The sequence below is a fragment of the Nycticebus coucang genome, chromosome 12 (assembly GCF_027406575.1).
Source record: "Nycticebus coucang isolate mNycCou1 chromosome 12, mNycCou1.pri, whole genome shotgun sequence".
In the NCBI taxonomy this organism is placed as follows: Eukaryota; Metazoa; Chordata; class Mammalia; order Primates; family Lorisidae; genus Nycticebus; species Nycticebus coucang.
This window is the reverse complement of record NC_069791.1, coordinates 99,472,268-99,486,447: the sequence shown is the minus strand read 5'-3', so window position 1 is coordinate 99,486,447 and position 14,180 is coordinate 99,472,268. Positions and strand designations below refer to the sequence as shown.

The following is a 14,180-nucleotide window of genomic DNA, read 5'->3' as shown; positions in this document are numbered from 1 at the left end:
ATAAAAATTGAAGCTAAATAAAAATGCTCAGAACTTAGAGCAAGGAATTACAAAGGACAGATTGCTATGAAAGAAAGATGGAAAGCCGTGGAGGGCTATGCAAGACTGCCTCAATACTGATCACTGTTTACTCTGGGTGGCTAGTGCAAGGTGCTCTCTGTACTCCTGTGTATAATTAAATTTTTCTATAATAAATAGTGTTTTAAGCAAAACAAATGGTGAAGACAAGACCAAGACTGAACCAGGCTCTAGATTCTATAGACCGTGAGAAAGGCAGGTTGTACTGCTTGCTGCCTTATAGTTGCAGGTCACCCCATCCCCACTCCCAGGGGAGGGGGGACTCGACCCAGACTCCATTTTCAGAGCCTAAGCAGGCTTGTAAATAAGTCTGATCAATAGTCCATCTAACCACTCCCCAGGAGGTGCCCCCAAATAAGACCACATTTCTACACAATAGCAGTTTTAAAATTCTGCCTGCAGGCCTTTTGGTTTCAAAGTGTGCACAGGCGCGCAGGGAGGGCAGGCACCAGACAAGGTGGCAGTGAGTGTGTGTGTGTGTGGGGGGGGGCTCAGGTGGAGGGCCTCACCTCTGCTTTCAACTTAACACCCTGAATCTTCATGTACTTCTGGATTCTGCAAGCATGCTTTCTTCTGTGTCCTGTAGCTTTGTCCACCAGAGTGACTCACGCTGGGTCTCAATATGCCCCTCTTAGGATGGGTGTGGTGGCTCACGCCTGTAATCACAGAGCTTGGGAGGCCGAGGAGGGGTGGATTGCCTGAGCTCACAGGTTCTAAATCAGCCTGAGCCAGAGAGAGACCTTGTCTCCAAAAATAGCCAGGCATTGTGGCAGGCACCTGTAGTCCCAGCTACTCGGGAGGCTGAGGCAAGAGAATCACCCAAGCCCAGGAGTTTGAGGTTACTGTGAGCTGTGAGGCCACAACACTATACCAAGGGTGACAAAGTGAGACTAACTGTTTAAAAAAAAAAAAAAAAAAATCAGGGCGGCGCCTGTGGCTCAGTCAGTAAGGCACCGGCCCCATATACCGAGGGTGGCGGGTTCAAACCCAGCCCCGGCCAAACTGCAACCAAAAAATAGCCGGGCGTTGTGGCGGGCGCCTGTAGTCCCAGCTGCTCGGGAGGCTGAGGCAAGAGAATCGCTTAAGCCCAGGAGTTGGAGGTTGCTGTGAGCTGTGTGAGGCCACAGCACTCTACCAAGGGCCATAAAGTGAGACTCTGTCTCTACAAAAAAAAAAAAAAAATCTTATGTCCCTCTTGGCTTATCATATAGAGGGTGCCAAAAAATGTATAGACATTTTAAGTGCAATTATCTATGGATTACTTTTCCAAGTTGAATTGAAGGTACTGTTACTGGTCAAGTGTACCTAGACAAGCTACACTCATCCATTTTACCTGCAATTCGTATACTTTTGGAGAATGATCGATTTTACTTCCAACAAGATCTCTTAAAATGTGTGCACACATTTTTGCCACCCCTATATATGAGTAGACTGGTGATGAGCAGACCTGGATTCTATGACACTACAACTATCATGAATGCAGATATTCCAGCACATTGCCAGAAAGAAGCACGGCTCAAATTAGCCTTTTATCTTCTAGCATGTTTTTACTACCTCTATGACATGATGTATGTTTTCGTGAGCTCTTAGAACAACATGCAGAAGAATCTGGCCATAAGGCATGCAAAAAGCCACCAAAGGAAGGGCTTCTACCCACTGAGATCCAGTTTCCCAGAGTAGTTTATGGAATCTGGTAAGTTACTTTTCAAAAAATGACTCCCTATTATTTAAATGTTTCCACACATTTTTACTTGTGCAAAGACTGTTTTCAGAAATTAAATGGAATTACATATAAATTAACATAATGTTTTTACCTCTGGTATTTGAATTTGTGATCCTTAAGGGACAGCCACAATCCTCTGAAAGACTGCATTGTTCACTGTCTTTAGTCCTTTGGAAGCTTCTGTTTATAGCAGCTGCTCTCAACCTGTGGGTCGCGACCCACAGGGACTGTATTAAAGGGCCGCAGCATTAGGAAGGTTGAGAACCACTGGTTTATAGGAACTCACAGGACTTATTTGGTTTTAGTGACATCCAGTTATAAATTACCTATAGATATTGGGTGCTGCCAATGAGCTAGAAATGCGTATCTAACATGGGAAACTTCATGAGTTTCCCCATCTATCATGGAGATGATCATATACAGCACATTTATAAGAATAAGAGTGCGATAATGTCCCTTCGACTTGAATATTCTCCCTGTGTATTGCATGAATGAAGATTTCCTAAGTTTCCATCAGAGTAACAAATACACTTGCTTTAATTCTTAAGCATAGGCTGGGCGCAGTGGCTTGCACTGTAATCCTAGCACTCTGAGAGGCCTAGGCAGGTATACAGCCTGGGCTCAGGAGTTCAAGAGCAGCCTGAGTAAGAGAGACCTCATCCTACTAAAAATAGAAAAATTAGATGGACATTGTGGTGGGCGCCTGTAGTGCCAGTTACCTGGAAGGCTGAGGCAAGAAGATTACTTGAGCTCAGGAGTTTGAAGTTGCTTTGAACTGTGATGCCATGGTGTCGCAGGAAGACTAGGCCCAACGGAGAGAAAGAGCACCCAAACACCATGTTTATAAGAGGAAGGGCTTTATTCACCAGCCGGGAGCTTACCACATAGAAGAATTCCAAATGGCTATGCTCCCTAACTGGCTTGGTCTTTCCCTTTTTATCTCCAGTCAAAAAGTTCCAACCCATAGGTACCTTTTACATTGGCCAGTTTGAGTCAAGCAGGAGATGCTATTCCAGCCCCCACAGAACTACAGGATTTCACAGAAGTGGAAATTTCCAAGTTCCAGGAAGTTAAGTCTACAAATTCCCAAGAGCTGAGTCACCTGCAGGTGTATCCTTGTGGTCTCCTTGGGAAAACCTGTTCTCCTAGACCTCACCCTTCTCAGGTATCCTCTCTCGATGGCACTCTATGTCAGATACACATTTCCAGCTCATTTGAAGCACCTGATATCTACAGCTAATTTATAACTGGATGTCGTTTGAATAAAACCAAATAAGCCCTGTGAGTTCCCATACAAAAGCTTCCAAAGAACCAAAGACAGTGAACAGTGAAGGGCAACAGAGTGAGACTCTGTCTCAAAAAAAAAAGAAAAAAAGTCTTAAGTGAATATGACAGAAAAAAATCATAAGTGAATGTGACAGAAAAATATATGCTGAATTACTTATGAAGAAAGAATTTAAAGTTGTCTTTTTTTTTTTTTTGAGACAGAGTCTTACTATGTTGCCCCCAATAGAGTGATGTGGTGTCATAGTTCACAGCAACCTCAAACTCTTGGGCTTAAGTGATTCTCTTGCCTCAGCCTCCCAAGCAGCTGGGACTACAGGCACCGGCCACAACCTCCAGCTATTTTTTTGTTGCAGTTGTCATTGTTGTTTTAGCTGGCCTGGGCTGGGTTTGAACCCGCCAGCCTTGGTGTATGTGGCCAGCGCCCTACCCACTGAGCTATGGGGCACCGCCGGGCACTAGGATTTCTTATCAAGCAAATGGGCCCCCTGCCCGATATGCACAGACACCGATATCATGGCACCAGCCTTTGCGAAAAGAAAGACTTTATCATGAGATCTGCTGGGAAAGAGAGAGGAGGCAGGCTCAACTGCCACCCAAATTGGGGGTCCAGGGCAGGATTAAAGGCTTGGAGGGTAAGGGAGAGGTTTCAGCAATGTTGGCTTGGCAGGGACTGATAGGAAGGTTTCAAATTTGACCATTTATATTTTAGTCCTGGATGCCTGGGCTGGTGGATCCCTCGTTTCTGGGAGTCCCAGGAGTCAGAGTCCAGGCATGTCCTGGTCTTCTGGGTTCCCCAAAGGGAGGAATCATTAATTGTGGGTGTTTTAGAGGTCAAAGTTTTTTCTATTGGATGGTCCTGGGCTACACGGCTTGCAGTTTTTGGTTTTGTTATACCTATAAGGAAATTCAATATTTGGTTATCAACTAAGTAGGCCAAGTTTGGGCTGGTCCCACAGTCACAAATCCTCAACATCTGGTGGGGGTTGTCAAGAGAGAAATGCCCACTACTAGTGTCCTTACCCTCAGTGGCCAAGTACTAAGGCGCTGGCAGGATTGTAGCTTGTACAAACTAATCAGAATTTCTTTCTCCCCTGCCTTGGTTTCCCTACTTCTTCGCCTGTGCTCCCTGGGATCCCCTCCCAAATAAATTCCCTTAACCCAAGGGACTGGTCTTGGTCAGCCTTGCAAAGACCTGGGATGGGGGCATTTGAAATGTTTCCTCTTTGGCATTCCCACCCCCAGCCTTCCTAGCCCTTGACACCCTGGAGCTACCACTGTGTTTCCGTCAATCATCTTCCTGAAGAGAGCTCTGTTGTTTGAAATGAAATGTTGGGTCATGCAGATGGGCGGGCAAAGATTTGAGAGTGAGGGCAGTTCAAGGGTTGAACATGGGTGACTGGAAGGAGGTTGTCAAGGAGACCCCAGGCTGGAAGAATGCTCTGCCAGGCATCGGTTCAAATGAGTTTATTAGCACACAGGACAGAGAGGACTAGAGTACAGCTCAGCAGCTGACTCGATAACTCAGGGGCTCAGGATGGTCACACTTGCCCAGAGCAGAGTGAGAAGTAGTGGCCAGGAGGGATCTGGCCTGGGAACACCACTCATCAGCCTCTGGATCCATCTGAAGTGGTAGGTGACATTGGTGTAGACACCAGGTCGGTTGGGCCGGCCACAGCCTTCTCCCCAGCTCACGATTCCAACCTGATACCACAGTCCATTCTTTTGGCATGCCAAGGGCCCGCCTGAGTCACCCTGGAGGGCAATGTGAGTGAGCCCAGCCTGGGTAGGGGCAGCAAGCAGCAGAGAGGCCAGGAGAGCAGGAGGGGCTGTGGGGCTGGGCGCAAATCCTACTCCTCCCCTGGCAATGACCAAGCCTCAGAATCTGCATCTGCGAAGTGGACCAATGGCCTCTACCACCCAGGGTTGATGTACAGATCAAAAGAGGTAAAGGACACTGGTTGCTCTCGGGTCTGGGACTGGGAAAGGTGGGAGGGACACTTACGAAGCAGGAATCCTTGCCGCCTTGGGGATCACCAGCGCAAACCATGTCTCCAAAGATGTTCAAGCGGAAAGCACGTTTTCGGAACAGGTGGTGACACATAGTGGAGTTTATGATGGCAACCTCCACTTCCTGGAGGGTGTAGGGAGATGGCAGAACTATGGGGGATGGGAGGACAGAGAAAGACATCATGAGCCACCTCTCTAGGGAAGGTTTACACAGGCTGTGGGAGACCGCCATGACACTCTTGATGACCCTCAGTTCTAGCCCAGCACATCACAGGTGCTCAACAATATTACAGAAGGACCTAGTGGATGGATAGGCTGTTAGAGCTGCTTCCTAGACCTCAGTTTCCCTGTCTGGAGGATGGGGTGATAGTCCTGCCTGAGCCAGGAGAGATGTTTTACTCAGCTAAAACAGGAAGAGGGAGGGGCTGAGACTGAGATGGTTTGTGTGAACCCAGCTTGGCTGCAGCAGCTGGTGCCAGGCCAGGTAGAGCCGTACATTGGGCTCTCTCACCTCAGTAGCACTGGGGCACTTTCGGGGCCTGAGCCATGTGCTCTTAGGGCCCCTTCAGCACCCCTGAGTGCAGCAGCCATCAAGACCCACTCCCAGATAAGGACAGAGTCAGGGAAAGATCTCCCCTAACCCCCCAGCAAGGAACCAGGGAAGTGTCACAGCCTGCTGGGAACCCACTGTATACACCAGTGGTTCTCAACCTTCCTAATACCGCAGCCCTTTAATACGGTTCCTGTGGTTCATGACCCACAGGGTGAGAACCGCTGGTCTACACAATTCCTAAGTCTGGGTCCCCATCAGCACCTTCTCCTGCAGAGGGGGACAACAATAACGAGGAGCTGACACGCAGGCTGCACTCCCTGTGTGCTCAGGACTCTTCCAAGCCCTTAGGATTTAACAACCCCAGAGCCACCCTATGACAATGGAACTAGTATGGACCCTATTTTCCAAATGAGGACCCTGGCCCAGTTAGATGAAGTGTCCTGCCCAGGGTCTCCCAGCTAGCACAGGGCAGAGCAGAATTTCACACTGGTCAGGGGGCTCCAGGGAGAATGAGGCCAGGCCTGGGACTTCAGGGGAAATCCCTGGGCAGGGAGGGAGGGCCCCTTTGCCCACACCTGCTCATCCTGTGCAGCAGATGTTCCTTCTGAGCGAGGGAAAGAGCCCTTCCTTTAGAGCAGTGGTTCTCAACCTATGGGTCGTGACCCCTTTGGGGGTCAAACGACCCTTTCACAGGGGTCTCCTAAATACATCCTGCATGTCAGATATTTACATTACAATTCATAACAGTAGTAAAATTACAGTTATGAAGTAGCAACGAAAATAATTTTACGGTTGGGGGTCACCACAACATGAGGAACTGTGTTAAAGGGTTGCGGCATTAGGAAGGTTGCAAACCACTGCTTCAGAGGGAGGCAGACCTGGTGTTGAGTTCTCTGTTCTCCCTGCCAAATCCAGGTGTGTGACCTTGGAGACATCCCTTGCCCTGTCTGAGACAATGGGCCCTGCCTTCTCTTCTATTTAGTACTTTTGGGGCTTTGGGAAATTCCCATGACTCCCTCAGTTTTCTCATCTATAAAATGGGTCTGAAAACATTCCCAGCTTCATTCCTAGGTAAGCTCTAGGAGGAACACAACTCTTGCCTTGCTCACTCCTGGGTCCCCAAGTCTAGAACCGTGCCAAGCACACATGTACTACTGTCACAGGTTGATGCAGCCACCGGCCAGGCCAGTGAGCCACGGGAAGGGACATTCGAAGAAAGAACATGCCCACACTGGGGAGCTGGAGGCCCCAGGGCACCTCTCTGGGTGCTGCGCTCAGCACATTCAGGGCATCTGTGTTGAGGAATGAGCAGGTCAGGCCTATGGAGGTCCTGCAAGGGGTTTCCAGTGTGGAGCTGAGGCAGCAGGAACATGGGGTGGAAATTTTAAGGACAGAGAAATGGGCTCAGACTGCAGAGAGAGCACCAGATTTAGGGAGGTACAACAGGCAGGAAGGAGCCAGAGTGGGGACCTAATACCTGGGAGAGTGCATGACCACCATGGGGAAGTGGCTGGGGTTTCCACCACCAGGATCCCAGCTCCCCTGCAGCCTGAGCCAAGCTGGCCTCCCTCCCAAACCCTCCTCCTGGCCCCCATAGCCTTGGAGGGAGAGAGAACGGAGTGTTTGGTTCTTGCTCTTGCAGGTGGCAGTGAGAGCAGAAAAGCAGGTGAGGAGAGGAGGCTGAGCAGGCTGGCAAGAGGGGCTCCCGTTGTGCCCCAGGCCAGTGAGGGGCTGCTGTGCCCGAGTCATGGGGAGAGGTGCATGAGGTAGGAGTAGGGCCCGCCCAGACCCATCTGACTCCAGCCTCACATGTATTCTCTTCGATTTTCCCCCAGCCGGTCACCCAGCAGTTCGTCCGGTTCTGGAATTCAGATGTGGAGGCCGGGAGACAGATGGGCTTGATGTGAGCATTGTAGCTGATGTCTGAATATAACCTCACCATAGCGATGTCATAGGGTGGCGACCCCAGGTACTTGGGGCTCAGATAAATACTGTCCACCTGGTAACGATTGTAGTAGGCCTCCAGATTCCAGAAAGATGGCCTGGAAGTCAGCTCGCCAAACTGGACGGACCATGAAAAGGGGTTAGTAGACCTGGCAGGGAGGAGAGAACAGTCAGGGGCCCTTGGATGGAAGGTTGCCACCTGAGGGGCCCAGCACAGGAGCTGAGACTGTGGGGTTGCTACTAGTTGCTCATCCTGGATGCCATTAGCAAGTCCTTCTCCTGCGCACAATAGCACCTGTAGACCTGGGACAGCCCAAGAGGCCACAATCAAAGTCCCAGAACCTGAGGACTGTGGGGAGAGGGAGGGTGAAACAGGAGGATGGGGTCTTGCCAACTCAGAGAGCCTTCTACAGATACTTGAACTGAGCCAAGTCCTTACAGATACTTGAACTGAGCCAAGTCCTCTAGCAGGACCCCCATGCAGCCCCAAGGACAAAGGAGCAGATGCACTGGGGCAACGTGGGTGCCCAGCATGGTGAAGCCAACACACCTTCCCTGTGAGACTGGGCCACAGGCAGCTCAGGGCCTAGCAAGTGGCCCTCATCTGCACACCTGTGGTACACAACCACCAGAGGAGGAATGAGGGTGGGCAGCACAGATGGTGATATCCTTTGGGCTAAATAAGAAAAAAAAAAAAAAAAAGAAGGGTGGCGCCTGTGGCTCAGTGGGTAGGGCGCCGGTCCCATATGCCGGAGGTGGTGGGTTCAAACCCAGCCCCGGCCAAATTAAAAAAAAAAAAAAAAAAAAAAAAGAATACCCACCCCCCCAAAAAAAAAATGATCATAGAACTAGTGTAGAAATATTCTCAAAGAACTTCCTGGAAGAACCTGACAGGATTTCCTACATGGTCACCAAAGGAAACCCATGTGGGTATCACTGGCAGCAGCCCAGCCTGGGCCTCAGGAGACAGTGACCCGCACCTTGTGCACCAGGTGCTGGGGCAGACTTGGGGCCAAGGTTCCCAGTACCCTCTAGCTATCCCAACCTGACCCCAGACTCACCTAGCAAAGCAGTGTGCAGCTGTGAGCACCCACCGGTGGTTGAGCAGGCTCACTCCACAAATGTGGGAGCCCCAATAACGCAGGCTCCCTTGCCATGGCCAGCGCCCAAGCTCCGAATCATGTCCACCCACCACACGTGACAGGCTGGTCCGTCGGCCACAGGACCCTGGGATGGTCAGACCGACCTGGGGCTCAGCCATGACGCAGGCCTCCCCTCCCCTTGGGATGCGTGCAGGGGCTCCCCGTGATCCGCGAGCCCACCCAAGGCGCCCAGATACCTCCTGGGATCTTGTTATGTGCAGGATAGTCATTGGAGATCTACCCACGTGGTCCATAGGGCTCGCCCCTCCACCCCCGGCCCATCGGTTCCTTTTTTTTTTTTTTTTGAGACAGAGTCTCACTATGTCGCCCTGGGTCGTGGTGTCACAGCTCACAGCAACCTCAAACTCTAGGGTTTAAGCTATTCTCTTGCCTTAGCCTCCCAAGTTGCTGGGACTACAGGCGCTGGGCCCGCCACCACGCCCGGATATCTTTGTTGTTGTTGTTGCAGTTGTCATTGCTGCTTTAGCTGGCCCGGGCCTGGTTCGAACCCACCAGCCTTGGTGTATGAGGCCGGTGCCCTACCCACTTAGCTACGGGCGCCGCCTCCATCAGTTACTTTCAAAACACTAAAGAGTTCTGGATCTGGGGCAGGGAGTAGAATAGGTAAGGCGCCTGCTGCGCCCTGACCCGGGTGCCCTGCGCAGGGAGAGCAGCTCCTGCCCCTTACCTCACAGTAGGGCCGCCTCCTATGACTCTGGGTGGAGGCAAGAAAGCGAGCTCCCTGTGCTATCCCCGCTCCCCTCCCCCATTCACCCGGCCCAGCGACGTCCCTGAGCTCACCCTGCTTCCCGAGGGCCGCCTGCACCAGCAACAGCGCCAGCAGCAGCGTCGCTGCACACGTGCCCATGGCCTCCTTTGCCGAAGCTTGGCACCCCCTCTGTTCCTTCCTGCTCCAGGACCGACGGGGCGCCCCCTGGGGAGCGGAAGCCTGGGGAACTCTGGCCCAGTACTTGCCCCAGCCTGGTCTCTGGGCCAACAGGCTGTCGGGGGACTCTTAGGCCTCATAGTTCCCTGGCTTTCTGGAACTATGGGCGGGTCCCCCAATGGCACTCTTTGATGTGTACCACAGATCAGTGGACCCAAACAATCCCTTTCTGCTCTGTAACCTGGGGTCCTGAGTCCCCCGTGTTCCCTTTCCTCCATCCACTACTTCCTCTAAGACCCAGGGCCTGGCCCACAGCCAGATACCTCATTAAGGCACAGTAGCAAGTCACCCCTGGGCTGGTTAGGGACCTACTGCTGTTGGGCTGGGGCAGGAAAATGTCCCTTCACTGGACTTTCTTGGAGACCATTATGATGCCACAACACCTGGCTGGTTTTTTTTGTTGCAGTTGTCATTGTTGTTTAGCTGGCCGGGCTGGGTTCAAACACACACCAGCCTGGGTGTATGTGGCTGGCGCCCTGCCCTGTGCTGAAAACCTGGGATGGGGAGAATACCCTTCTGGGATTGAGATACACCCCATGGGACCCATTCCCAACTAGATGAACTCTTGTTCCAACCAGATAAAGGGAAATGGGAGGACTCCAATCCCTGCCTGGAATCCATCCATTAGTGAGGTGAGCATTTGTCTATAGCCCCTCTCTGAGTCTTAAAATCTCCTCTATTTTCTTCACCAGTTCTTTTAGCCCCTCTCTGAACCTTTCAACTTCTCTTTCCTTTCTCCTTTACAACTCCTCTCTCTCTCTTCCTCCATTTCTGGACGGAAAATTCTGATAGTCTGTGCTTCCTAAATCCGGTGCCAGTCATGAACTAACCCCAGCAATCAGACTCGCGGGTCCAATGACTAGTGAGTGGGGATACCCTACCCTTGGCCTGGACCGCAGGCTGGTTAAAAGTGCGTGAGGGATGCCTGGTAACTTCCCCAACCCATCCTCAGCCATCTCCTCCTCCTAAGTTCTCTTTTTTTTTTTTTTTTTTGAGACAGAGTCTCACTTTATTGCCCTTAGTGAAGTGCTGCCCTTGGAAAGTTCACCATCTTGTGAACCAAATTTTCCTTGCACCGGCCATCACAGCTCACAGCAACCTCCAACTCTCGGGTTTAGGTGGTTCTCTTGCTTCAGCCTCCAGAGTAGCTGTCTATTTTTTGTCACAGTTTATCCAGGGCCACGTTCGAACCCTCCACCCTCGGTATATGGGGCCGGCGCCCTACCCAGTGAGCCACAGGTGTTGCCTGAGTTCTCTTTTCATCCTTGCTTTAACCTCACTTTACCCTCATTTTCTACCTTCAGTAGTCATGGATTCCCCCTTCTTCACCTTTAAGCTGCCTCTTAACTCAAGCCTCTACACCTTTATCCTGACCTTAAACCTAAAAGCCTCATCTTTTGGTAATACCGCTTGGCCTATGTACAAACTAGACAATGGCTCACAATGGTCTGAAAATGGCCTTTGACCTTTCAATCCTCACTGACCTTGACAATTACTGTTGGAGATGGAGCAAATGGTGGGAAGTCCCTTACATCCAGGCCTTCCTCCTCCATCCAAACATTCCTTTTTTGTGTTTGTCTTATGAGCCTTCTCAAATTTTCCTTGCACCAAACCCCTGAGCCCTTTGACTCTCCCCTATCTTCCTTCAAAACAGAAGACAACCATCCCCTTTCTTCCCCCTCACAGCATCCCCCCAGCCTCCTCCCTACCCACAGAATTCCACCTGATCTCTCCTCTACCCATCACCACCCCTTGCCGTCCACTGCCTGAGGGTGGGCGAGGAAAGATGGTAGACCCAACTTCTCTACCTCATGCTAGATCTGACCATGCCTTTGGACCTTCTACTTCAGGACCACCACAACCTCTGTACCCGCTCCAAGAAGGTGCAGGAAGGGAAGATATATCATCAGGGCTCATCTTTTCTCTCTCAGACCTGTCCCACATAAGTCAGAAACTAGGTTCATTCTCCACAGATCCCACAAAACACACTTAAGAATTCAGATATCTAGAGGGCGGCGCCTGTGGCTCAAGGAGTAGGGTGCCGGCCCCATATACCAGAGGTGGCGGGTTCAAACCCGGCCCCGGCCAAAAAAAAAAAAAAAATAGAATTCAGATATCTAGAATGGGTACTTTATCAAGCAGAGTAAAATGATATGTATGGTACCTATCCTTTAGGGAGGAATAGCTAAAACTTGATGTGAGTTATAGACTAGCCTAAAGAAAAATAATCAGACATAAATCAGGAGTAAGAGGGAAATTAATAGGAATCACACTTCGCACAACTCAATTTTAAGAAAAACATAACTGTTACAGTAAGTGAAACTAACATTTTTCCTGGATCCCAGAATTCAAATGGTATTTTAAATGTATAATGTATTCAGCTACTATTTGGTTTAAATAGACTTGTTAAGGTAGCCTGGGAAACGTTATCATTTTTACTGTTTTCTACAGAGAAACTATTTTCCAATTTATGTATCATACAACTCAGAGGACTTTCATTCATTTTTAAGTTTGAGCTGTCTGTGCAGCAGTTACTTTACAGTTGTACATAAAATGTTTTTACTGTAAGATGAGTTAATGTATAAAATACTGCCTTATGGCATAATAAAGGCAGTAACACTTAAAAAAAAAAAAAGAAAAAAAGAATTCAGATATCTAACCCAATCATATGATAAGACCTGGCATGATTTATGTCATCCTCACCTTCACCCTAACTTTGGAGGAGAGGGAACAAGTGTGGACCCAGGCCCAGGTCCACACGGAAGATCTATGAAGAACAGACCAAACCCTGCCAGAGGGTGCTAGGGCAGTGCCCCAGGAAGACCCCGATTGGAATTACCAAACTGACTCCTGAAGTCCACCTCTGTGACCACATGGTCTAGTGTCTCTTAGAGGGACTTGAAAAAGCAGTCCATAAGGCCATCAATTACGACAAACTAAAAGAAATAACCCAGAAACAGGATGAAAATCCTGCCCAGTTTTTTTTTTTTTTTTTTTTGTAGAGACAGAGTCTCACTTTATGGCCCTCGATAGAGTGCCGTGGCCTCACACAGCTCACAGCAACCTCCAACTCCTGGGCTTAAGCGATTCTCTTGCCTCAGCCTCCCAAGTAGCTGGGACTACAGGCGCCCGCCACAATGCCCGGCTATTTTTTGGTTGCAGTTTGGCCAGGGCCGGGTTTGAACCCGCCACCCTCGGTATATGGGGCCGGTGCCTTACCAACTGAGCCACAGGTGCCGCCCACCTGCCCAGTTTTTAGACCATCCTAATGAAGCCCTCCGCCGCTATACCGCCCTATCGCCAGAGTGACAAGAGCAGGCTCATTGTTAACATGCATTTTATCTCCCAGCCTGCACCCAATATCTGCAAAAAACTCCAAAAATCCCCCCTGGGCTCTCAGAGCCTCCAGTGAGATCTTGTTGACCTGGCCTTCAAGGTCTTCAATCACTGAGAAGAGGCCTCTAAGCGGCAGTGCCTCTCAGAGCTCCAGTTACTGGCTTCCTCCATTAGATAAGCCCTGGCTACTTTGCAAAACTCCTCTGGACAGTCTGGAAAAAGAAAACCACCACCTCCACCACCACCCCCTCAGACCAGGCTTTAAGTGTGAAAAACTGGGCCAGAGAGTGGCCAAATCCACCCCCTACCCCCCCCCCCATACACACACAAGCCATGTCCAGCCTGCAGAAGTCCTCACTGGAAGTCTGACAGCCCAGGCCCTTCTGAGAATCTGGTCCACAGTCACTCCCAGGACCTGGCTGAATTCCCCAACCTCTTGGGCTTGACTGCCAAAGAGTGATGGGTCCTAGAGGCACAGGAGGCCCCTTGGATGATTGCTAAGACTGAACTCTGGATAGCTCTAATAGTGGAAGGTAAGCCAATGTCTTTTCCCATTGATCCCGGGGCCAGTTACTCCACCCTACCCTCCTACAAAGGTCCTTTACAACAGAGACCTCAGTGGTGCGTACTGATGGCAATTTGCTATGCCCTCACGCTACCCTGTCCTTGTGCTCACTTCCCAGACACTCTTTCACATTCATTCCTTATCATGCCTTCATGCGGCATTCTCCTACTAGGCAGAGATCGCTTCTCAAAATTACAAGCAACTCTGATTATTCCCGCTGGCTCCCACCTCTCACTACCCATCCCACTCCTCTCTAACCTCTCCCCCACGATCCCTCCATTCTCTCAATCCAACCATAGACTCCGACATGTGGGAACCCTCTCTTCCTTCTTTTTTTTTTTTTGCCGGGGCTGGGTTTGAACCCCCCACCTCTGGCATATGGGGCCGGGGCCCTACTCCGATGAGCCACAGGTGCCGCCCCCTCTCTTCCTTCTATAGGCTTCCATCATTCACCCATTCTCATTACCCTCCAACCCCAACATTCATATCCTTCTCTTAAACAATCCCCGATCCCCACAGCAGCCCTCAGGGGCATTAAACCACTCATCCCCAAACTCCTGTCAGCCGGTATTCTCAAACCTGCTAATTCCCCCTACAAT

General features: G+C 50.3%; 1 protein-coding gene across 1 annotated transcript; it reads right to left on the bottom strand.

Annotated features, from left to right (window-relative positions):
* Positions 1 to 4,609: 4,609 nt before the first annotated feature.
* On the bottom strand, positions 4,610 to 9,602 carry LOC128562053 (testisin-like). The gene is made up of 5 exons (XM_053556656.1): positions 9,536 to 9,602; positions 8,654 to 8,819; positions 7,458 to 7,741; positions 5,091 to 5,245; positions 4,610 to 4,840 (listed from the first exon to the last, which is right to left on the bottom strand). Exons 1-5 carry the CDS (start codon positions 9,600 to 9,602, stop codon positions 4,610 to 4,612), a joined length of 903 nt encoding a protein of 300 aa, XP_053412631.1.
* Positions 9,603 to 14,180: the final 4,578 nt, after the last annotated feature.

Excerpts from the sequence above, each read along its gene's own strand:
- LOC128562053 (XM_053556656.1), bottom strand. The coding sequence starts at position 9,602 with ATGGGCACGTGTGCAGCGACGCTGCTGCTGGCGCTGTTGCTGGTGCAG. Across the intron at positions 8,820-9,535 it reads GGCGGCCCTCGGGAAGCAGG|GGTCCTGTGGCCGACGGACC; the intron begins GTGAGCTCAGGG and ends TGACCATCCCAG. Across the intron at positions 5,246-7,457 it reads GAAAATCGAAGAGAATACAT|TTCTGCCATCTCCCTACACC; the intron begins GTGAGGCTGGAG and ends CATCCCCCATAG.